Below are 24,686 nucleotides of genomic sequence, written 5' to 3'. Positions count from 1 at the left end.
ATTAAATACACAGAAACTCTGCTATAATCTTTGTTCAAAAAATTACATTCATCTGCATTAGAACAATAAAATTCTTTTAAGACCAGAAGAATATTTTGTGAATGGAATTTGCAGTATGGATATAAGTGTTTGAATGAGTGATCAAAGTTTTCAGAATATAAAACAAGTTGTACGTAAATAGGGAATACTTACATGGCCATCAAAGCAGTCCCTGGGGTTTGAACACTGGTCAAATCTATCTGTTTGTTCCTATAGTATAGTAAGTTTCAAGAATGTGAGCCTTTATTAATGTAATGGAACTGAAACTGAATTAGCAGACTTAGTATTTTATTAAAAATGTTTTCAATCACTTGACTTTTCCCTAAATTCAAGCATTTAGATTAAACTGTATTTAAACTTTCATATGATGGGCAGGAATACTTAGCTATAATTTGGACATTCTTTCCAGACAATCTATGTGGAGCCACAGAGCAAATATATTAACAGTGCTTTCTTTATATCAGCAAATAATCAAAACTGGATATAATTTCGTTTCATACTGACTTTGAAAAGCTTTCCTTTTCTTTTCATTATTAAAACTTTTGGTTGACCTTTCTCTGTTGGAAAACATTCTTAATACTGATGGAGTTTTTCATGCTTCTTAGTAATACTAATGAATTGAATAATTTATGAGGTTGTCATGCGCAAAAGATTTGGTGTAATTTGATATACTTTCAGCCTTGGTGTTGGAATGTGATTAATAAAAACCTAGAGGCATGTAATTTTTTCCTGATGTTTAATGTTCCAATTTTGTACATATTAAATATGTTATTCAGGTATTTCCTAATAGTAAAATTTCATAAAAGTGCAAATTTAATTGATTAGTAGGAATTTTACAGACCATAATGAAGAATATAAGGAAATATTTTAAACTCATAAATTCATCTGCTGACCTGCAGGATTTTCTTCTTCAGGGCAAATTAGCTAATGGGGAAATGATTGAAAAGGAAGGGTTTTGTGTATTGTTTATGTGTTTAAAACAAACCTAGTCTAGTCAACTTCTGGTGCATTTCTGGTGCTTAAAGATTATGCTGTCAAAAGATAATACAAAATCTTATTAAGTTTGGTTGTCTTTGTTGACTGTCAATTATCATTTAGGACTCTGTTTCCCTTCCATAAAATTATAGTGGAACAATGTTTCATCAAAGCCTAGGATCGCAAGCTCCCCATGTCTGTGATCAAAGACATCATCTTAAATAGGTCTGATCAGGCATCGCAAAAGAGGGCAGACTGCTTCAGCTGGAAGAAAAAAAAACATAGAGCAAAGATGACAAAGTTAATCAGTCATTCCTTTGGCAATAAATAATAAGATATGCTGAGAACTGCAAATGAGAACATCCTTAGGTTCCTCAGAGATGTGTCTGCTTAACACCTGATTTATCTAAGCTTGTGAAGCCATCAAGATATGACCTTGATGAATAAAAAGCAGCTTTGTAATGAATCTGGAATTAAATTAGTTTTGATGGTATATGCATGGTAACTGTAATGTGCGACTTGCAGAAATAAGAAAAGCACTTGAGAACAAAAATACTAATGCATCCATAAAAATTGTTGGGAAAGAAGCTAATTATCTGACTTCTTTTTAAGAGTTTACAGTTATTATCATATTTGAGAAATGTGATTTGATTTTTTTTACTTAATCTATTGTTTGTATTATGTAGAAACACTCACAAACATCTTATTACTGTTCATTGATATCTCCATTTTAATTTGGTGTATTATTAATTGAATCTCCATATCCTGGTAAATTAGGTGATCTGATTATGGTTAAAATAATACTGAATTATTTTAAAAGAGGAAGAAAAAGACATGCAAGGAATCGTCTTTCAGCTCTTTTTTATGCCAGTGTCATATTTTAATATCAGAGCATTGTCTTCATCTTTTCATTTTTATATTCTCTTAAAATAATTAAAACAGATTATATAAATGCTGTTATAAAATATGCTTATCAAATGCATTTTACAGACTTTATATAGCATTTTTGTATCAACAAATGGGCTAATTACAACTCCCCTGTTTTTGTGTTGAACATTTAGATTGTAGGCTTTAAACAGATTCAGGAAAATCAAGTAACTCTATTAATTTAAAACCATTTACTGAATATCTTCTCTATGCCAGTCATTTGCTAGATGCTTGCTTTGAAGTTTGAGACAGTTTCTACCCCCCAAGAGCACATAGTTTAGTGCTTTGTAACAGGGTGGAAGTCGCGGGCGGGGGGGGGGGGGGGGGGGGGGGGGGGGGGGGGGGGGGGGGGGGGGGGGGGGGGAGGTGGCTAACGGCATCTACTAAATAGAGACTGCTGCTAAAACATCCCAACATGCACAGGACAGCTTCCCTAGAATGATGACAACAGAAATCCAACCCTACATGTCACTGGTACCAAGGTGGAAAAACCCTGGTCTACTGGAGAGAAACAGTTATCATAGAGAGATACAGTCGTTCATAAAGGAGCGCAGGGGAGAGAGTGACTGTGAGTCTGCTGGCTTGGAGTAGGCTTCATACAAGTAATTATTTAAGAACTGTCTTGAGAGAAGATTAGGAATTTACCAGGTGAGCCCGGAATGGCAGAGGTAATATCAGAAATTACCAAGACATGAAGGCATATAGTATTCCTTTGAATGGCCTCAGTATTTTACATTTTGTGATAGGCCCCTATGTAAAAATTTCATTAAATGTTTGACCTTAAATGTATCATATTCTGAGATAAAAACCATTTGAAAACAGGAATGATACCTTCTGTTCCATTTAGAGGATACACATTAATTCACTTCTATGTACTTAGTTGCTGATGTTTATTGAATTGATAATCAATTAATTTCAAGGTATACATACAGTATTATAGCCACATCCTCTCATCCTTTAAAGCAGTAGTATTGAAGGATAGGATTTCTATGGAATAGGTCTACATGGCATGTAGTATTTTCAAATTCTGATATGGATTTTTTTATGCCTACATTTTATTTCTACTTAGAACATCGAAGGTTATTTAAGATAGGGAGCTGACAAAATTATATTACTGCTGAGTGGCCTAGAACTGTCTATAATGTTATTTATATTCTTTCAGACTAATGTTTCATAAAGTGTATACACAATTGCATTTATAAGTAATTATAGGGCACCATGATAAATATTTTTGTTGACGTATATTAAAATGCTATCTGGGCTCAGTGAAGGGGGTTGCCTAACTGAAGAAATACATTTTAGCTAGACTTGAAAGGATAAATGGAAATTTTCACAAGCCAGTAAGTGCAATGGTGGCAATGTGGAGAGAGGGACCGCACAATTCAACATCCAGAGGATGGAAAATGGTGCTATGTGATGGACCACAGGATAGTGGAGGACATGGTACTAAATGCAGCTGGAAAGCCTGTTTGAGGCCACATTGTGAAAGGATTTGTCAATAGAGCCATTAAAGGATTTTTATTGGAGAAAATGACAGACCAAAGAAGTTCTGTGAGATGCTAATAAGTGGTAGAGAGAACAAAAACTCAACCAAAATACCATTCTCTTACTATCTAGTGTGTTGCTGTAGGTACACTTGGGATTCTAACTGAAAGAACATGATTGAACACTCGCCCACTTTGAAGTTTACCTGTTAGATTTTGGTTACTCTTGCAGCCTACAGATGAACTCAGTGTCATCCAGATAATGTGCTTCATGTGTTATGTACAAAAACATATTTTAAAATGTTCTGAGGGGTGGGGTGCCTGAGTGGCTCAGTCAGTTAAGCAGCTGACTCTTGATTGCAGCTCCGGTCATGATCTCACGGTTTGTGAGTTGGAGCCCCGCATCTGGCTCCATGCTGACAATATGGAGCCGCTTGGAATTCTCTCACTCCCTGCCTCTCTACCCCTCTCACTGTTCATGTATGCACTCCCTCTCGCTCCCTCCATCTTTCATTCTCTCTGTCTCTCTCTAAAATAAATAAACTTTTAAAAAATAAAATAAAATGTTCTGAGTGTTTTGAAACTGCTTTAAATAACCTATATCAACACCATCTCTTAGCTACTCCATTTTTTATAATCAAGGAGAATTTTTTATTAAGTTTTTTCTTCCATATTTCTGAGCCATTTGCTTATCTAGCCAAAATATCTCCTTCTCCCCTTTTCCAGGATTTTAAAGTAAATTTTCCACACTGAATTTTGTGACAGGCTGTTAGAAGAAAAACCAAGCGTCATTTCCCAGGTTGATGCCACCCCTGCCAGAGGAAGTGCCCACCCTCTCAGCCCTCATCTTGTTGCCTGATTCATCTTTCATTTCTAGACTTAGTTCAAAACTTTCTTCCTTCCATTCTGCTCTTCATCTGCCATTTACTCTTGACTCACAATGCAGGGTTTTTTTAGTTCTTCTTTCTTTCCTTCCTTCCTTCCTGCTTTCCATCCTGAAAAGAAATAGGTTCATTGTAGAAAATCTAGAAAATGCCAGAAAAGTACGAAACAGGGAGGAAAAATCCCTCTTTGACAACCATGTAAAGCAGCTGTCTTTGCCGTTTTTGATGGCTTTATTCATGTTAGTCTTTTTCTAAGCATACTTTAACATAGGAGCCAAACACTATGCTATGTACTCCAATAATCACAAAGATGAATAATGTATCATCTCTGCTCTTTATGATATGTAGAGGGCTCCAAACTGCCCCAAGTTTCTATATATTTTAGCATTTTTTCCACAAGTAATGTGGGCCATGTGACTTTTAATGTAATAAAATCCTAGTTCAAATATTTCAAAATTACCCTAACTTCATGGCTAATCAAAACCCAACCAAGTAATGTCCAGTCTAAAATGCACAGGGATTCTACATTTTCCATCATATATATTCTTAAATATGGTTTATCAGATTTTCCTTTAGAAAGCACAGAATGCATTTTTCTACATTCACTCCATTAAGAAGCTTATTAAGTTAGCATTTTATACTTCTACAGTGCTGTGCTTAAATTCAATAAGACTTTCTTGTACCTTTTTAATTGCATTTTTTTTTCAGTTTAAAAATGCTGTTTGAGAATATCCCCTTTGTTGGTCTGCTCTAAGAAATATTGCTTACATATGAATATTTTGAATTAGGAATAAATGAAATTCCATTTTTGCTGTCAGAACCAAATTGTAAAAATGCATTGCATGTCTTGGAAAATCAGTATACTCTATTAGCAGGCCTGTCAATATAAAAAGTGCATTCCATTTCCACCTCTTGCTCTAATAACCTTTTCTGTGTTACTCTGCGGCAGTTCACATAATCAGAGTATATTGTCAGCTTACTGGAGTTGGGGAAGCATGAAATGAAAATCACGTTAATATTGATCCAATTCTTTTACTTGCAAGTGTCCTTGATGTCCTTTTCCACTAAGCAATAACTGTTGATGTTAGGTGACCATTTTCTTATTTTACTTCATATTGTCCAGTAAATCATTTACAAGCATAACTCATCTAAATAAGATTGGCCACTTAAAACAATTCCTGTGAACACTTTATCTTAATTAATGCCCATATTGCTAATTCTGTATTTCACTATACTCCTGAATATTTCCCTTGAGCTTTCCAGAGAACAACCTACCTGCAGATATAACATTTGTTTAGTTTAAAACAAAGTCTGTGCAAGTTCTTCGTTGGTAAAAACACAAAGGATGCAGCACTCTTATTTCATGTGATGTAAGGATGTGCTAAGATGGACCATAAGTAACATAATTATTGATTCCAGCAAGGATTGCCATTTCTGAGTCAAGTTCAATATAAATTTGAAGCTGGGATCTTGGCTTTTAAGTTTGATGGTAGTTTAGATAATATCTATTTTGGATTATCCAATATATTCTCAGTCAACTAAAATGAAGTGGGAGCAGTTAAATCTAATGCATTCAGACTAAAAACCCACAATGAACAAAAGAGGAATTTGATGTCTGAACGGCATGGATTCTTTTTTAATCTATGTTTCTAAATTTAGTCAATAACCACTCAGATTTTTACTTAAAGTGTGTTTGAAACAGCAAATAGAAACTGTCGATTTGAATAGAAAGAGTCTGTTTCATTTGTGAAACATACTTGCTTTCATAAAACAATTTTGTGTTAATGAAGGGAGTCTCCTGACTCAGCACCAGGTATAGAAGAGAGAAAAGGTACTTGAAATTTTTAGTCATTCTTTTTAGTAGTGTTTTTATACCGTATCACGAACAGGTTTTTAGCATTAGGTTATTTCTACTGCAAAGTCTGAGATTTTTTTTTAATCCTGTTCTATATAAACCATGATTTTTTTAGTCCTTTTGTCATCAATATTTATAAATGTTTGTTAATGAAAGAAGTATTATGTCTGTGCTATAAAGTCAAACACAAAATTTAATTTTGAAATTAAAATATTTACAAAAAATATTACTTTAAATAATTTTTAAAATATATTTTTATTTTATTTTAAAAATAGTTTATTTGTTATTACAAGTGTGTTGTATATTGTATCTACTGTATTTATATTATATAAAGGTCAACATACAATGCTTTTGAGTCATACGATTCTCAATATAGTAAAAATTTTACCTTCTTTGAAATGTTCAAAATTATAAAGTTCTCAGTAATATATTGATTCATATATATTATTGCATGGTAACATGTCACCATATCTAATATTAAGTGAGAGGTATATTTATCTTAAAATCTTTTCCTTTTAGTCAAAATTACAGGTACTAAGAGTACTGTTCTATAAAAGTATCTATTGCTCTGATTTCAGCTTTAATGAAGAAATATAATCTTTATTTTAAAAATCCCAGGAATTCACACATCATTATTGCTTCTAAAAGAAAGCATTTACATTTGAAGGCGAATTACAGCATTGTTTTATTACTGTGGCATAATTGACATTGAATTGAAGTGTTTTTGGTTTTGGTTTTGTTTTTGTTTTGAGAAGCAGGAAAGGACAGAGGGAGAGGGAGAGAGAGAATCTTAAACAGGCTCCAAGTCCAGTTCTGAGCCCAATGCAAGGCTCAAACTCATGACCACGAGATCATGATCTGAGCCAAAATCAAGAGTCAGATACTTAACTCACTGAGCCACACAGGCACTCCTGAATTGAAGCATTTTGTCATATTTACATAGGAGTAGATTTTGTCAAAAACATTTTATAAGCCATAAATATTGTAAAGTGGTGTATATTGAAAAGAATCTCTCTTTCACAAAAGAATGTCATCTTGTGAAACTGACTTCTAGATGTTTAGAAACATTAGAATTTTTCCTAATGTTACATTTGGCTAAAATTGAAATGATACTAAATTTACATTCTGCCCATTTTTCTTCCAATGAGGGGGAAGTATATATTAAATGCATTATTTATATATAATACTCTAAAGCAAATTCTGATGCTAACTTTGTTTAGAAAGCTGTTCTTTTCCCTATATTATCTAAGGTATTAACCACACTTACATTCTTTTTTTTATAGTTTATTTATTTATTTATTTTTAATAGTTTATTGTCAAATTGGTTTCCATACAACACCCAGTGCTCTTCCCCACGAGTGCCCTCCTCCATCACCCCTCCCCCTTCCCCTTCAACCCTCAGTTCATTTTCAGCATTCAATAGTCTTTCCAGTTTTGCATCCCTCTCTTTCCCCAACTCTCTTTCCCTATTCCCCTCCCCCTGGTCCTCCATTAGGTTTCTCCTGGTCTCCTGTTAGACCTATGAGTGCAAACAGATGGTATCTGTCTTTCTCTGCCTGACTTATTTCCCTTAGCATGATACCCTCGAGGTCCATCCACTTTCCTACAAATGGCCAGATTTCATTCTTTCTCATTGCCATGTAGTACTCCATTTTGTATATATACCACATCTTCTTGATCCACTCATCAGGTGATGGACATTTAGGCTTTTTCCATGTTTTGGCTATTGTTGACATTGCTCCTATGAACATTGGGGTACATACGCTCCTGTGCATCAGCACTTCTGTATCCCTTGGGTAAATCCCTAGCAGTGCTATAAGCTGGGTCATAGGGGAGTTCTATGGATAGTTTTTTGAGGAACCTCCACACTGTTTTCCAGAGTGGTTGCACCAGTTTACATTGCCACCAACAGTGTAGGAGGGTGCCCATCTCTCCACACCCTCACCAGCATCTATAGTCTCTTGATTTGTTCATTTTAGCCACTCTGACTGGCGTGAGGTGGTATCTCAGTGTGGTTTTGATTTGTGTTTCCCTGATGATGAGTGATGTTGAGCATCGTTTCATGTGCCTGTAGGCCATCTGGATGTCCTCTTTGGAGAAGTATCTGTTCAGTCTTCTGCCCATTTCTTCACTGGGTTATTTGTTTTATGGGTGTGAAATTTGGTGAATTCCTTGTATATTTTGGATTCTTAAGATACGAAATACAAAATCAAATATGCACGTCAAATGCATTGATGCTTGTGTAGTTTAATAATATCTTTAAATGAACATTATGGTTATTGGGAGAAAACAATTCTTAATGTAAGCTGTTTACATTCCATTCAACTTCACAAACAGTTCACAGCACCTGTCTTCAGGGAGCATCCAATCAGTAGAGGAGTTGAAGGCTCATGCTGCGTTTTAGTGAATATAAATAGAATGATGACAGCATGGATGAGGGTAGATGAATCCCAACTGAAGGAAAGGAAACATTTACTTGTTGAATACCTGTTGTTTGTTAGGCATTCCGCTAAGACATCACATGCGTGAATTATCTTGAGTTGTTTTTTTTTTATTTTAACCCTCACATCAGCCTGTTTTTTTTCTCCTTTACATAAATCTTACAAGCATTATTATAAACAATAAAACACTAGCTGTATTCTTTTTCCATTTTAAGTTATATGCTGAGTAAACTCTTTTAATACTCTTGCTATTTTTTTGTTTTACCATAATTTTAACAAACATTTTTGAAAGCTCATTATACAAATAAGCTTCAAACATTTTAAAGTATTTTAAATATAAACTGTCTCATTTTAACATTGCAATAATCCTATGGGAGTTTGGTTGATAGATACCTATTCCTCCTTCACAGGTTGAGAAACTGAAGTTAAGAGATTGGTCTAACTAGGTTTTTAAAATATTCTCTTAAGACATGTCATATAAAACAATGATGGCTGTTTGAATTCTGCTTCTGTTTTCATGTGCTCATTCAATAATTGTCTATTGATTTCCACTTTGATGGTTGGCACATACCTAATTAAAGTCTTAATTAAGATAATACCTAAATGAAAGAATCCAGAAAAAAATCAAAATGTAACGTATTTTGACTAATTTGTTAGATACAAAGTTTATACAGAAAAGGGAGTAATCAACTAAACTGAAACTTGACCAGGCAGATTAGAGAATTCCATGTAAAGGAAATTACATGTATCAGGTTTAAGAACTTGAAAAAGTGTTGCATGTTTGGGACCAGACGCATCTAGGTCTTGGGGGATATGAGATGCGAAGATATGAAACCAGTGAAATAGTGAAGTTAAATAAGAAGGGGGCCGACCATGACTCATAGATCATGTATTTAATTGTACAAATCAAATAATACTGAAAAGTGTTCTTACATAGTAGATTTGCATTAATTAGATAGGTAATAGATGCATAAACACATACATATATTATTTTTAATAAATTAAATCCATATTTCTATACTCAATGCAAAACAAATAATAACTTTAAGCTGGTAAAAAGCAGATGCTGTGCTAAAATTAGCTTATTACGGGTTTATATCTTTTCTCTGTGTGTATTCGCCACATGTATGTAATTTATGGCTTACCTACGGCTATAAATTACTTTTTATCTTTATTAGTATAGATGTTTTAGAGCTGTATAGAATATGTATCAAACAACTGCTGAAACAGAAATAAACTGCTATGTAGTCTTTTTCTTTATATTAACTGTTTGTATTTGTCAATAAAATAAGGGCATCATGGGCAAATAAAATAACTTCTTTGCCTTGATTGTCCTGGCTCCCAGAAGGACATATTCTCTGAATATTATTAGGATAGTTAATGTCTTCAGTTTGTCATTTCTATATTTTAACTTATTTAAAAGATAATAATAATACATTATAGTAGTTATATTAAAGTATAGGAAAAATACTAGCAACATTTTAGTTCTCTTCTTACTTCAGTTTTAAAATATAAGGTTTTTCACATGGATCTTTTTAATTAAGGAAATTTAAAGAAAGAGGAGCTCTATTTAGGTTCCTATAACACATTATTCTACATGAGATAACATTTTCACATACAGCGTTTCAAGCATATGTTTACTAAGAAATCTAATGGGTATAGACTGATTTCCTGTAGTTATTTATAACACAATGTGAAAAAAATAATGTAAGAGTAACTTTGGACTTGGACTAATCTATAATTTGGTGGCATTTTTTAAATTTCTGAACCTTCCCAATTTTTGGCATTTTGAGGTTTTCTTAGGAAATAAGTATACAGGTATTCGGTATCCAATTTTACACATAATTCACATTTTCAAATCTAAGGAGGGAGTTCCGGTGGTTTATAGTTATTTACTTGTTAATTTCTTGATGAATGGCTAGAGAGGCCAAGAAGTGCACTCAGTCCAACATGTCTTCTGAAGACAGATTATCTCAAATAAATTCTCTTCCCAATCAGATTTTGATTTGTTGGGTGTTAAACCAATTCTTTCTAAGGACAGTGTTTATAAGCCTTGTAATGAGACAGCCCTTTGAGACCTTACCTCTTTTTGCCTGTAATTTTGATGAATGAAACTCTAATTCACAAAAGATATTGTGATTGAAAAGCACCTTTGGATCTTGTACACTTTAATTTAGATAAATGTTTTGTGCAATACCATAAAATCAGGAAGTTTACTGAGCTACAAACTGATAACACTTCAACACGGACAGTAAGTTTGGTGTGTTGGTGTGGATCAGTTTAGTATGTATCCTTTAAAGACATAATTGTTCTACCATTTTAAAACCAGAGATGATAAAATTGAAAGCTTAATATGCATTTCAGAGTTTACCTTCCTTTGACTACATTTACTTAATTTGTAGATTTTAATTTTAGTAACATAAGAGTAATGTAAAGCATTTTTTAATGACAAAGCAGATTAAACATGATCATTTACAAGATAAAACATGTTTTATCAGGCTGAATCATACTTAAAGAGTTTAAATGATTATTTCATGTAAATAACCAAGTTCCCTTTTATGTAATACACAGATTCTCCAATTTGCATTCAAATTGGAGGTAAATCAACAAGAATCTCTGAGAAATCTTAGGATCTTCAGATTAAGAAATATCCAGAGGTGACTTTTATGTCTCAGTTCATCCATTTGTTTAGCTCCCACTGTGTGCCCTGCTGCGTACTGAGAACAGAGACTACAAAGTCAGAAACAGGTTGCCGTTGATCATGGAGCTTCCGGGCTGTGTGGAGACAACAAACCAACAACCAATCGCAATACCTTTAACTCCAGTAGTGGGATTTGTAAGGATTGGAGAAGCATGAGGGAAAGAGCACACAAACTTACCTTAAGAAATCAGGGAAGAAGGGCACCTGGGTAGATCAGTCAGTTAAACTTCTGATTCTTGATTTCCCCTCAGATCATGATCAAGTAGTGATATCTAGTCCTGGCTTTGGGCTCTGCACTGGGCATGGAACCTGCTCTCTCCCTCTCTATCTGCCCCTTCCCTGCTCATACTTGTGCGTTCGCTCTCTCTCCCTCGCTCGCTCTCACTCTCTCTCTCAAAAATAAATAAATAAACTAGAGAAATCAGAGGGGCTCCTTGTGGCTCAGTTGGATAAAGGTCCAACTCTTGGTTTCAACTCAGGTTCTGATATCATGGTCTTGTGAGTTTGAGCCCAGTGTCGGGCTCCACGCTGACAGCGTGGAACCTGCTTGGGATTCTCTCTCCTTCTCTCTCTCTGTCCCTCCCCTGCTCGCACTTGCTGTCTCTCTAAAAAATGGACAAATAAATAAATCAGAGAAATCAGAGGGGTGCCTGGGTGGCCCAGTTGGTTAAGTGTCAGACTCTTGGTTTCCGCTCAGGTCATTGATCTCTTGGTTTCATGAGTTCGAGCCAAGTGTCAGGCTCTGCACTGATAGTACAGAATCTGCTTGGGATTCATTCTCTCTGTCTCTCTCTTTCTCTCTCTTTCTCTGCCTCTTCCCTACTTGAGCACTTTTTTTTAAATAAGAGAAATCAGAGAAGGTAGCAGAGTGGGTAGATTTGAACTCATTCAGCATATCTTTGTTACATGTCCCCTGGGTACCAGGCACAGAGGCTGCAGAAATGAGGCCATGATCTAGTGGAAAGGACAAACACATAACAGATAACACCTGTACAATGTAGTTGAATTCTGTGTAAGCAATGAAAGCATAGAATGGTTGGCTAGGAAAGGCACCTAAAGGAGATAAGTTTGAAAGATCAGATAGGAATTAGTCCAACAAAGGAGGAAGGAAGGAACATGCCATACAGGGGGAATAATATTAGCCCTGGGTGAAAAGGTCTGAGGACATATTTGGAAGCTATAACCGGTTCAGCACTGGTGATGAGAGAGTAAGAAAATATAATGCAGAACTGGTAATGAGGATAAAAAGCCTAGATTTTGACTCCTATCATGTAAGACTTGCATTGAATGTTGTTGATTGGGAGGAGTTAATAAACAATATTTAACAGAAAACCATCAATTTATTTTTGCTTTGTAATAGTCACTCTGACAAAAATATGGGGTATAGAGTGAATATGGGAGCTATTGAAGACCTCCAGTCCAAAACAATGGGAGCCTGAGCTGGGAACATGGCAGTCACCTTCCAGGATGACCCCTAGGTTTGTGGCTTAAGGAAGTGGGTGTATCAAAATTAGAGAGAGGTGGAGAAGCTATAGATGATCCATTCAGTTAGGGAAATGTGGAATTCAGAGCATCCAGCTGCAGTTGTCTAATAGAAATATGGCTATAAAGACCTCAAGAGAGGCTCCTCAGTTACTAATCATCGGATTTGTGTCTTTTGTTCTCAGATGATGCAAGCTCTGAGCCATTCTCAAATTGTTACTCCCCAAGAAGCAAACAAGTTATAAAGATAGCTACCCCCAGAAGAGTTCTGTTTTACTGGCTTTCTATCACCTAGAAACCAAATAAAATTAAGATAAGATTCTGGAACATTCGGTAATCAGTCCTCAAGCCAGAAGTAGGAATCATCTGTGGGCCTGTGAATACATATAACCCATTTAATGCCCCTCACCTCCCATGTAGCGTTGATTTGTAATAATACGGTTTGTTTCTGAGGTATTTATCAAAATATATATTAACAAATCTATTACTTTATGCTGTTGATCTGTATGTTAACCATGCTCTCTAAATGCCATTATCCAGTAAGAGCTGGGGTAACAAAGGTACCACTCTTACAGCAACATTCTACAGAGCTATTATGCCATGACCGTGTTCCTCGTGTGTTTTTTATTCCTCTATGTGCTACGTTTGAGCCAACTTACTAACATCTTAGCAAACAGAATTGGCTCTGAATCACTGACAGAAAGAAGTGTATAAGTTGCAATGAAAGAGGCTAGCGTTTTTACCATGCAAGTTTTACAGCGGCTAGATGTACTTCCGAGGAAATAGCTGAGCAGATATCACAGGCATTGATGGACTATTGACATGGGAAATGGACCAAAAGTATTGTTCATTGTTCACTGTAGAGAATTTTGGACAAAGTCATGACAAGGTTTGGAGAGTGATTGCACATGTACACAAACACCGTAACAGCCCCTAGAACTCTGATGTGACCCCATCATGCAGGAGTTATGTATTAGACTCCTATTTTCAGGAATATTTCCACCGTGCCTAGTGAGATTGTAGGTGTTTTCCCAGGAAATGCTGCTTCCTTGAAGCCTACATGCTAATACTACAGCTAGAACACCTTAAATTACATTTTCTTCCAGAAGAAATTCCAACTTCAAGTGACAAGAAGTAGAGGTATTTTTTAGCTACATATATATATATACACACACACATATATGCATATATATACATATATATATATATATATATATATATTGCTATTCAGATTATTTTGGAGTCATCATCACCTGCCAAAGCAGGTGGCTGAAGTGGCTGTTCTTACAATATTGAAATATAATATTGAAATTTAAATATTATATCTGTTAAGCAGTCAAATCCATGAGTGATTCAAATGCACTGTAATTTTTAGCCTCAAATGATTGACATGTTAATGCTAGATCAGCTTTGGATGTAATTCCATTTTTCTGACTTACTTTGCTTTCATATTTTTTGCCTTCTATATATACTATTTTATATAACAAGATAAGGCTATCAGTTTGGAAAAACTGTTGATTTCACTAAGTGTTAATAGCCCTTGGGCAGCACATTCTCTGTCTACACTATTCCTAACTCAACCTGTTGGTAGCTTCCCAGTGACAACCACTTTGCTCTTCATATGTGGACATGTCCTTGTTTTCTTCATACTTATCTACTTTCAAAAATGATCTGATCAAGGTGCCTGGGTGGCTCAGTCAGTTAAGTGACTGACTTCAGCTCAGGTCATGATTCGTGAGTTCAAGCCCTGCATTGGGCTCGGAGCCTGCGCCTCTCTGCCCCGTCCTCACTTGCCTGCTCTCTTACTCTCTCTTGAAACAAATAAACTTTAAAGTAATAAAAAAAAAATGATCTGGTCTAATGATTATCCAATTCACACAAAAATACAATTGTGTAAAACTGTGTGCTTTTATATATCAGAAAGCCCAGTTTGTGAAGTGCAGATTTTTTATAGAAAGTGGTGATGTTAGAGCCCCAAGACTTGGATCTACAGGGTCTCTCCTACCGCTGGCCGACTCCTAGGTCTCCACGAGGCATGAGCTTTCTCGGGGCATCTCCTCCTCTGTAAAATAAGGGTAGGTGATTATGATGCCTCCCCCCACCGCATTTCTCAGAGCTATTCCAAACACCAAACCAGATAAAGGAGGTAAAAATGTTCTCTAATTCTGTAATTGTAGAGTCATATGTAAATGCAGCATAAAATTGTAAGAAAGCAATAGGTTGTTCTTAATAAAAAAAGCAAAACGATCATATTACTATGTTTTGGTCATGATTAGGCACGGAAGAAGATGTGCTGAAGTCCAGGAAAGCCTTCAGAAGTCAAGCAATAGTGAATCAGAACGCGGAGACCGAACTTATGCTGGAAGGAGATGATGATGCAGTCAGCTTGCTGCAGGAGAAAGAAATCGACAATCTTGCAGGTAAATGTGTAAATATTTTTCTTCTATTTGTTATAAGCAATAAATACACACAACGTTCCTGAGTTAGATGTATCTCCTGGTAAATGAGTGGTTGGAATGAGGCTTAATCGTGTGAACATGAATAATTTACTTTATCTCATTTCTAATATTGGAGAGAAGAAAGTACATACCAAACAAATGTGTGTTTTACTACTAATAATTGAATACTGTACCTACTTTCTTTGTAATGAGGAGCAACATTTTAATATGAGAGAGAGTGTGTAGCATAAATTGTCCTGTCTAACTGCCAAAATGATTGGAAGGGGGGACAGAATGCTAGACTCCTCGACTTACACGTGACTCTAACATGCTAACAGCTTTGAAGGACGGCCGCTTCCGTCAGGAGACCAGCGGATTTGCCATATTGTCCCCAGCTGTCACTTTGTGGAATGTCCCTCGCCACTCCTGTTTTCCTCACTGTCCCCACACTGCTCATCCCCACATTCTTTCCCCTCCCCGCCCTCCGTTTTCATCTTGTCCTGTGTTGGTGTTAGGTCAATTCAGAGCAGTATCTGCAATGACCATGTGAGAAATGGATATCTCAGAGTCTCGGCCTATAACCTTGTTTGGCTGTTAAACCATCTTTGGGAATTTGATTAAAACAGATTGCTTCATGAAGGTGCACATATAATTTTGTACACAGTTTCAGAGGGTTCACTGACCCCTGGAAACTGAACCATAGAATCATATCCTGGATTTCAAGTTTAAAACTCCTGCTGTAGAGTCTCAAAAAGTGGCTGAGGCTTCCCGCAATTCTGGATTTTCAGTCCATACCACACTGGGGTGGCAGATGCCAGTAAAGAAGTGGACTTGTATTCATCATACCCTTTACAAAATAGCATTTCTGTTTCCAGAAGTGTGCTGGAAATGATCTGGCATGCTTTATGAAAACCTCCAGTGAGGGACACCTGGGTGGCTCAGTTGGTTAAGCGTCAGTGCACTGATTTGGGCTCAGGTCATGATCTCAGGGTTCACAAGATGGAGCCCCGCATCAGGCTCTGCACTAACAGCACAGAGCCTACTTGGGGTTCTCTCTCACTGTCTCTCTGCCCCTCCCTCTCCCTCTCCCTCTGCCCCTCCCTCTCCCTCTCCCTCTGTCCCTCCCTCCCTGCCTCCCTCTCTCAAAATAACCTTTAATTAAAAAGAAAAGAAAGAAAAAAGAAAGCCTCTAGGGATGTTTCTACCAGTTAGAGATTTCTCTTTTTACCAAAGAGATGTTCTTAGTAATTGTAACCTAGAGGTGGCACATTATTCTTCCTCTTCTAGAAAATGCTTAATAAGTTTATTCTAGCACCAACTCCTGCATATGCCTAGTCTAGTCACTGACATTTCTGTGTCAGGAAAATTATTTGTCCTATTTAAAACTGATCCTAAGTCTATGAACAAATGTTTGCCTTGAATTCCTAGATAAATGTTGAAGTTTTGGTTTTGTCGTTTTTGTGGTTTGTTTTACTAATTCAGAGATTTAATCTGAAGCCATTTGGAAGTTTAAGCAAATGAAGTCCATGATTTCTTTTTCCCAAAGATTTGTTTTCTCTTTTCCTGGTCTTATTCTTGATCCTAAATAAGTAGAGAAATTTTATAAATGTATTTTATTACCTTTTTAGATAATGTGTTGTCTTTCGTCATTCACATATGTTAATAAAATATGCGCAATAATTATACAATTAAGTTTAGACTCTCTGGTTCTTAGTCCCCATTAAAAAGGTAATTAATTAGTTTATACAAATTTGGCTGGTATCCTGAAGTTTATTATGAAAAGATTTGCCCTGTTCTACCAGAGGCAAAATCCAATAAAGACTCATAACTTCTTTATGTTTCTCTCCTTTAATGGTAGCTAGAGAAGTTATTAGTATTAATTAATAATTTTTTAACTTTTATTTATTTTTGAGAGACAGAGCACGATCCGGGAAGGGGCAGAGAGAGAGGGAGACAAAGAATCCGAAGCAGGGTCCAGGCTCTGAGCTGTCAGCACAGAGCCTGATGTGAGGAACGAATCCATGAACCATGATATCATGACCTGAGCCAAAGTCAGACACCGCCAACTGAGCCATCCACGCACCCCTATTAATTAATGCTTTAAGCAAAATTCTCCAAATAACATTAAGTTAAAATACCTAAAGAACAATTAAAGTGTGCTTGCAGTAAATTAATTAAAAACCCTATGTGTGTGGCTCTTGACCAATTCACTCTGTCAAGACTCTTGTAACTTGTCTTCTGAACAGATTTTTCTCTGAGCAGATCCACTCCTATCCATTTCTGCCTGGTTCTAGTTCATACTCTTTTTGCAGAATACTTATATCTGCTAAATCTTACAAACTGTCCTAAAATATTGATCCCTGATCTGATCAGTAATGTTCATCTTTAAAACAGCAATCCACAAATGTGACGCTGAGCTTTGAATGCAGTGGAAAAGAAAAGTGATGGATGTTTTGTGAAGGGAGAAGTAAGGGGAACAAATAGTCTGCATGATGTAGAAGTAGTAGTACATAGATTCATCTTGTAAACGCAGAAGACTTCATTATCTAGTCCGGTGGGAGAGTGACAATGTCACACAGAAATCATTTTTAGAAGTTAATTACAAACCACTATTCTTAGATACAAAAGAGTCGGCTATTAATAAAATTATAGACCACATAAATATGTAACTTTTTGGCTGTCTTTGTCTCAAAAATTAAAATTTGTTAAATAATAATGGCTTTCATATATATATACACACACACACACACACATATATATCTTACCATATATATATATACATATATATATGTATATATACACACACACATATATATCTATCTTACCATCTTATATAATCAAATAGTGCTAAGCTGCCTAGAGAACTCTTTGGTATCACAGGAGATCTATCTACATCTTTAAATCTAGGACATCCTAAAATTAATATAATCTAATACTGTTGTCTGGAAATATTATGTGAAATAACAAATGCCCATATTCCATTTCTGAGATAAAAAATACAGGTTTATATTTTCATGATTTAGTGATAGGATTTGCATATTAGTAATGTAGGAAATGTACCTTCAAAAATATACAAGTACTTAGAGTTCTTAGATTTTAGCATTCCATTGAATGAAGATGCCATTTTTATAATAATAATGGTAAACCTACACCTGCTGATTAGTCTAATTCATTTTCTTGTTCTTACAAAGCCCTATTTTGCTGATAGGCACGCAGATGAGGAGACCATGCATTATAATTTGTCAATATGCAATATTTCTTATTAGTCAAGTTAAATTCAGGGGGAAAATACACTAATTAGAATAGAAAACTTAGGGAAAATGTTAATTTGATTAAGATTAATTCTATTTGGGGTTTAAAAGAGAGGGTCATTTTTGTTCATAAAGTGAAAAAACAAAAAGAAGAATAGGTGGCATGTCTTCCTAAGAACCAGCAGTGTTCAGAGAGCTTTATATGAAGTAACCTGTTTCGTATACACAGTAACCCTATGATACTGGTAGGACCCTAACTTTACAAACGAGCCTATTGAGTCCAAGAGAATTAATTCACTTATGTAATATTAGGAAGTAAATAAAATAATGTATTTCCTATAAAACACATATTTTATGGTTTGAATTAAAATGTAACAAATAGTATATTTAAATATGCATGCGTATATACCTAAAGACACTTCTAAAATAATGTCAAAACAAGACCCTCAGCTTATACATCAATTTGTACATTGGTTCCATTATACTATATTTAGAAGTCTATGAATATGCATAATAATTCTGGTTTTATATATCAGTTCTCTAAAATCATTCTGGTAAGTTAAGAAAATTTGGTAGAGTATTTTTAGCACAATTTTATTTAAATATTGACTCTTTTTTTTCCATTTTCTTTGGCATTTTCCAGTTTTAATAACGATAAAATGGTCCACAAAGTTTGACAGCTTTAAATGTCATACAGTTTTCTGTTTCCCTTTTTAGTTCCCTTTCTTCCCAAGCTGTTCATCTCAAGAGGCAAGTTAAATGTGTGTGATTATTAATTACTCAATTTATTATGTATTGTAGCAAGTGGCTAATATAATATAGAAGTATGCAAATCAATTAAGTAATTATTATATTAATAACACCTAACGTTATTTTAATTGCTATTTTTAGTTTGTAGTGATTCACCAAAGTGAATTAGCACCTAAGATTCCATATGTAACTAAAAATTTCAATTTACTAATTATATTATTACTTAAAACATTGAAATTAATAAGTATAATTTAACTGATCTTAATCAAATACTCCAATATTTATTTTAATTTGAAACTTAATTTGCCGAGTTATTTCTTCAAGTAATTATTAAGTAACTAAAATTTAAGATTAAATCAAATTTATATGAATTGACAAGTGAATGATTTACTTCAGCTGACAGCATTGTGTCCCACTGGTAAAACATACCACATTTTTTAGGATGGTAGTTCTGTCACATATGCGGAGTGATAATAGAAATATTTTCCACACAGATTTGGAATTTGTACAGATTTCTTTATTGTTACTTCCAAATATTAGTCATTTTGCAATTAGGGAATTCTGAGTTCATGCTGATGATTGTTGTTTATGGTTCATCAGTTCTGTAAATTATCAAAAAATTTTTTTAATTTATATATATGTAAGCTCATATTACCAATAACCCACCCATCCATTTAATGTCAAATAACTGGAAACATTTTCCACAGGCCTACACCAGTATCCAGACTTCTTTCTTAACCGGAAATATCCTTCACGCTTCTCTATTCTACACCTTTCCTTGTATCACTTATCAAAATCTCTACCCGTTTTTTTATACCTATTTAAACACTTCTCGAAGTATTCACTGGCCAGTTTTGTCACTCCATAACCTTTGTGTGGTAACACTTTCATTGAGGCATAATTCACATACCATACAACTGACCCATTCAAACGACACAATTTAATGATTTTTAGTATATCCACAGAGTTATGCAACCATCATCACAATTTTAGAACATTCCATTACACCAAAAAGGAACTCCACACTCTTTGGCTATTCCACCCAATTTTCTCATGCCCCCTCTATAGCCCTAGAGGACCACTAATCTACTATCAGTCTCCATAGATTTGACTTTTCTGGACATTTCATATAAATATAATTGTATAATATGTAGTCTTTTGTGATTAGCTTGTTTTACTTATTATGTTTTCAAGACTCCTCTGTGTTATAGCATGCATGTCCTTTTTATGGTGAATAATATTCCATTATATGGGTCTACCACATTTTGTTTATCCTTTCATTAATTGACGGACATTTGGTGTGTTTCCACTTTTTAACTACTGTGATTAATACTGCCGTGAACATTCATGTACAACATTTATATCAACATATGTTTTCATTTCTCTTGAGTATATACACAGGCATGAAATTGCTGGGTCAAATAAGAACACTGCCTTTAACTTTTTGAGGAACTGCTAGACTCTTTTACAAAGTGGCTGCATCATTTTACATTCCTGTCAGCAATGTGTGGGGATCTGATTTCTCTCCATCTTTACTGCTGGTTATTGTGTCTTTTTTATTATAGTCACTCCTTGAAATTTTGATTATATCATTCTTAAGATACTGATACAGTGCAAGATATCTTTCTGTATGTTTTTCTTTCCTTTAGATTGCAAAATTCCTTAAATATAGTGGCCATATCCCGTGTATCTTTGAACTAGGAAGAAATCTAACACAATTACTGCCCTAAAAAGGTTCTCACTGAAAAAGTTTATGGAAGTTGAAATAAACTAGAGAGCTGAGATCATTATCCAGTTAATTTATACCAAAACCAAAAAAAAAAAAAAAAAAGCAAAACTAAACTAAACTAAAAATTTTGAGCTATTAAAATTAAGTGTATGAGGGCTTAAATTATCAGATCATCTGTTCATACTAATTGAATAATTCAAATTACCCAGCTCATCAGTTGATTTTTTAAGGGTAAGAATCAAACTAAACTTTCTTCAATTCCAGTTTTTGCTAATTGTATCATTTTAACTAAATGTCTCTTAAGACTGCCATTTTTAAAGTCAAGATACCACTGTGACTCTTAATAAAAACATATTTTCTCTATCCCACAGAAAAGATATTCTTTAACCAAGGGATTATAATGTTATTTTGAACACTTAAATAGAGTGAACTAGTAAAGAAAACAGGCAACATGGGAAAGAAGTGTTAGAATATACAAGTTGGATATTTTTACGTGGCTTTTTCAAAGTGATAGATTTATGAACCTACACACACACGCACCACACACCAAAGTCAAGAATCCAGAGCTCAGAAAAATATTCACTATGTGAACTTAAGAATAAAAAAATATAGAAATGAGAATCTCTACTAAGAGAAGCAGGATGTAATCAATAAGAGGTTCCCCTAAGTGACTGTCAGCTTCCCTGCAGGGCTCACCTTCAGTGTCGTAAACCGTTCTCAAGTATGTTACAGGGCAGTACCTTTTTAGATGGTTTTTCTGGTTGTTAACTGGTCAGAGTTTTTGTCTGTTTTCTGTTATCTTTATTCTGTTAATTCAGAGTGAATGCAGATATCAAGTAATTGGAGGAGGGACTTGCTTAGAATTTAAGGTTGACCATTCCTACCTCCTAAGTCTCTGTTTTCTTCCATTCACTCACCAACTGATTTGCTTAATCATTAACATCTATTAAACATTTAGGATACAGAACTCTGGGACTCAGAGACTGATAGAAGAAAATGGTCAGAAGGACTAGCCCTGCTACCACTACCTCTCAGTAACTAAAGTAACCAGGAAGTTACCACATAAAATATGTCTACCCTAATAAGTGAATGTAGACAATTCAGATGACCAGATAAATCAGGCACCTGGGTGGCTCAGTTGGTTAGGCATCTGACTCTTGATTTCAGCATGGGCTCATGCGTTTGAGCTCCACATTAGACTCTGGGCTGACAGTGTAGAGCCTGCTAGAGATTCTTTCTCCCTCTGTCTCTCAAATATAAATAAATAGACAGTTTTTTAAAAAGTGATCAAATAAATACTATAGGCATTCAGATGTTCTAACTTGGAATGTCCAGATATCAGAGGGAAAAGTTGTTTATATATACATTGAACATTACCTAAAAACTGAGCTAAGAAAGGTGGATAAAGCAAAATATACAACATATCAGGACGAAGTCAAGATTCTAGAAAAATATAATAAAAATAGAACAGAACAACAGAAATCTAAAAGCTAAGAGTTTTTCAGGGAAATAATGTTATTAAAAAAGAAAAATGTTTGAACCTAAATACAGAAAAGCTTTATTATAATTGTTTAATGGAATAAGAGAATATGTACTACAGAAGGAAGTTTATCAGTGTTAAACAGATAGACTCATACTCAGATCATACCTGCTTAAGCCTAACTACTGCACGCAGTCTAGTTCGAATATGGTTAGTAAACAGCCTTTCCCTAACAAAACTAATATTTTTTACAAGACTTCTCCACATTTATTTTATATAGTTTTAGTCTCAGAGTCTAACTAGAATTGAATCAGTCTGATATTTGTATTTAGGGGGAAAATGCCTGGATTCTCTAAGATACATTCTGCTCAGTATTTTCCCCTTAATTTTTAAGCCCATGTGTATTTCAAGGGAAATTTAATCCATATGTCCCTGACTCAGTCACACTTAACTCATCAAAATATTGTTTAGTAAAAGCCATTTGATGTTGAAAAAGCCTTATGAGTCTTTGTAAGTCTTTTTTTCTCTCTCTTTGAATTAGGAAGTTGCTTTCCTAGTCATAAATAGTATACCCAAAGGGTTCACATTCTGCTTCAAACACAGAATTCACAGAGTTCTTGGATGCAACAGTAACACATGCCCATTGCCTGCAAACCTAAAATATTTAAACTTCTAACTCAATTTTTTGATTCAGTTAAAGAGTTGTAAAAATAAATAAAAGCTTTACCTTGACTATCTAGCCATTCTACTCTCTCCTCATTATTTGTGCAATGTCTACAAGACCATTTTTGACTCGGAAACATTTTCGCAATAATCCATATTTTGTTAGTTCAAAAAATGTATGTCTCCTTCAACCACGTAGTCTATAAAAACACTTTTAAGGTACCCTTAATTATAACATATCCCTGCTAGCCAAACTATGTAAATTTAAAATATAGTAAAAAGACAAACTCAGCTGTCATTTAGTAGTTCATCAGCCATGATTCAAATACTATACAGCATTCTTGCATCTTAGGAAACCATCTTCTGCTGTTCTGCAAGTGTCTCACAAACCGCAACAATGCCTCTTCTTCCTAATACAGTTTTAGTGAAACCTATTGTTTCTCTGTACAGAGAATTTCCCATAAAGTTATTCCTCTACAGAATTATTTTTATTTCTAACCTGAAAAACAGAGGTGGTAAAAACCTGAACTAACTTATCAGTAGACCAAATCCCTCCTCTATGTAGGGAACTAAACTCTCCTATACTGTGTTTTTTAAAAAGTATGTGAACGAGTACCTTAATCACCTACTATAAACATATGGTTCATCTTGTCTGTCACACTTGGAGGAAAAAAAACAACATGAGATTAAAGAAACTTGTCCTACTGCCAAACTGTGGATGTCAACAACTTGGAAAAGACAAGATGAGTATTCATCATCACATACTGCCACACCTGTGAGGACTCCGGTCGGTGGTCTCTCCAAAGGACTTTGGCACTAATTCAAACATTATATAAAAACTGACTTTGCCACTACATTTAAAGCCATACTGTATAAAAGGACAAGTAAGTTTTTCTGCAGAGTGAAAATATTTTATTTATTTGACTATTTGATTTCCATGACATGGTGCCACAGAGCCAAAGTAATAGCCTGCAGAAGGTACGTAAGCAGTCTGCTACGTAAGATCAAGTATTTACACAGTGATCAATTTGTAAGTTGTTCTCACAGTAGAAGCTGCTCCATCAGTTCAAACCTTCGCTCAATAAACATAAGTGTAGAACTTTTCATTAGCAGAAAAGAAGGGACACTCCGACTAAGTATCCTGTCTAAATATTGTTTTTTTTTTGTATTGTGTCTTTTTCCAGATAAAATGTTTAGGCACTTTAATTGATCAGAAGAGGACTGATTGCAACGTTTTATGCTGTTTTAATTCAAAAGTTCTGTTGAACTTTTCCTTCATTTTAAGTCACTAACCAATAAAACTGCTTAGTTGTAGCCTTATTACAGTTCCATTTGCAGGTAGAACAAGAGTGTTAAGAACCAGGTATCACAAAAACTTTCTTAAAAAGTCTTGCATCTAAGGTTGAGCTAGAACAAGGAGTTTTAATTCACCAACCAGTTTACAGGGGAGAAAAATGAGCCTGATAGGTAGTAAAGAGGTATGTGTGGATGGGCAAATGAAGCTGGGAAACATAATTTACATTTGTCAAATAGAGAAAAATGTATAGGCAATAACATTCAACTCTGAATTACATATCATAGTTCATT

At 34.9% G+C, this 24,686-nt stretch overlaps 1 protein-coding gene across 1 annotated transcript in view; it reads left to right on the top strand.

Annotated features, from left to right (window-relative positions):
- The window catches only part of NBEA (neurobeachin), a 655,079-nt gene that overhangs the window by 423,159 nt on the left and 207,234 nt on the right, over nt 1–24,686 (top strand). The window contains exon 40 of the mRNA XM_029938475.1: nt 15,065–15,208. Within this exon, the coding sequence (XP_029794335.1) occupies nt 15,065–15,208 (144 nt within the window). The remainder of the gene's footprint in view (nt 1–15,064; nt 15,209–24,686) is intronic.

Source organism: Suricata suricatta, chromosome 4 (assembly GCF_006229205.1).
Source record: "Suricata suricatta isolate VVHF042 chromosome 4, meerkat_22Aug2017_6uvM2_HiC, whole genome shotgun sequence".
Classification (NCBI taxonomy): domain Eukaryota; kingdom Metazoa; phylum Chordata; class Mammalia; order Carnivora; family Herpestidae; genus Suricata; species Suricata suricatta.
Note: the sequence above shows the minus strand (reverse complement) of the source record. Positions and strands in the feature narration are given on the sequence as shown.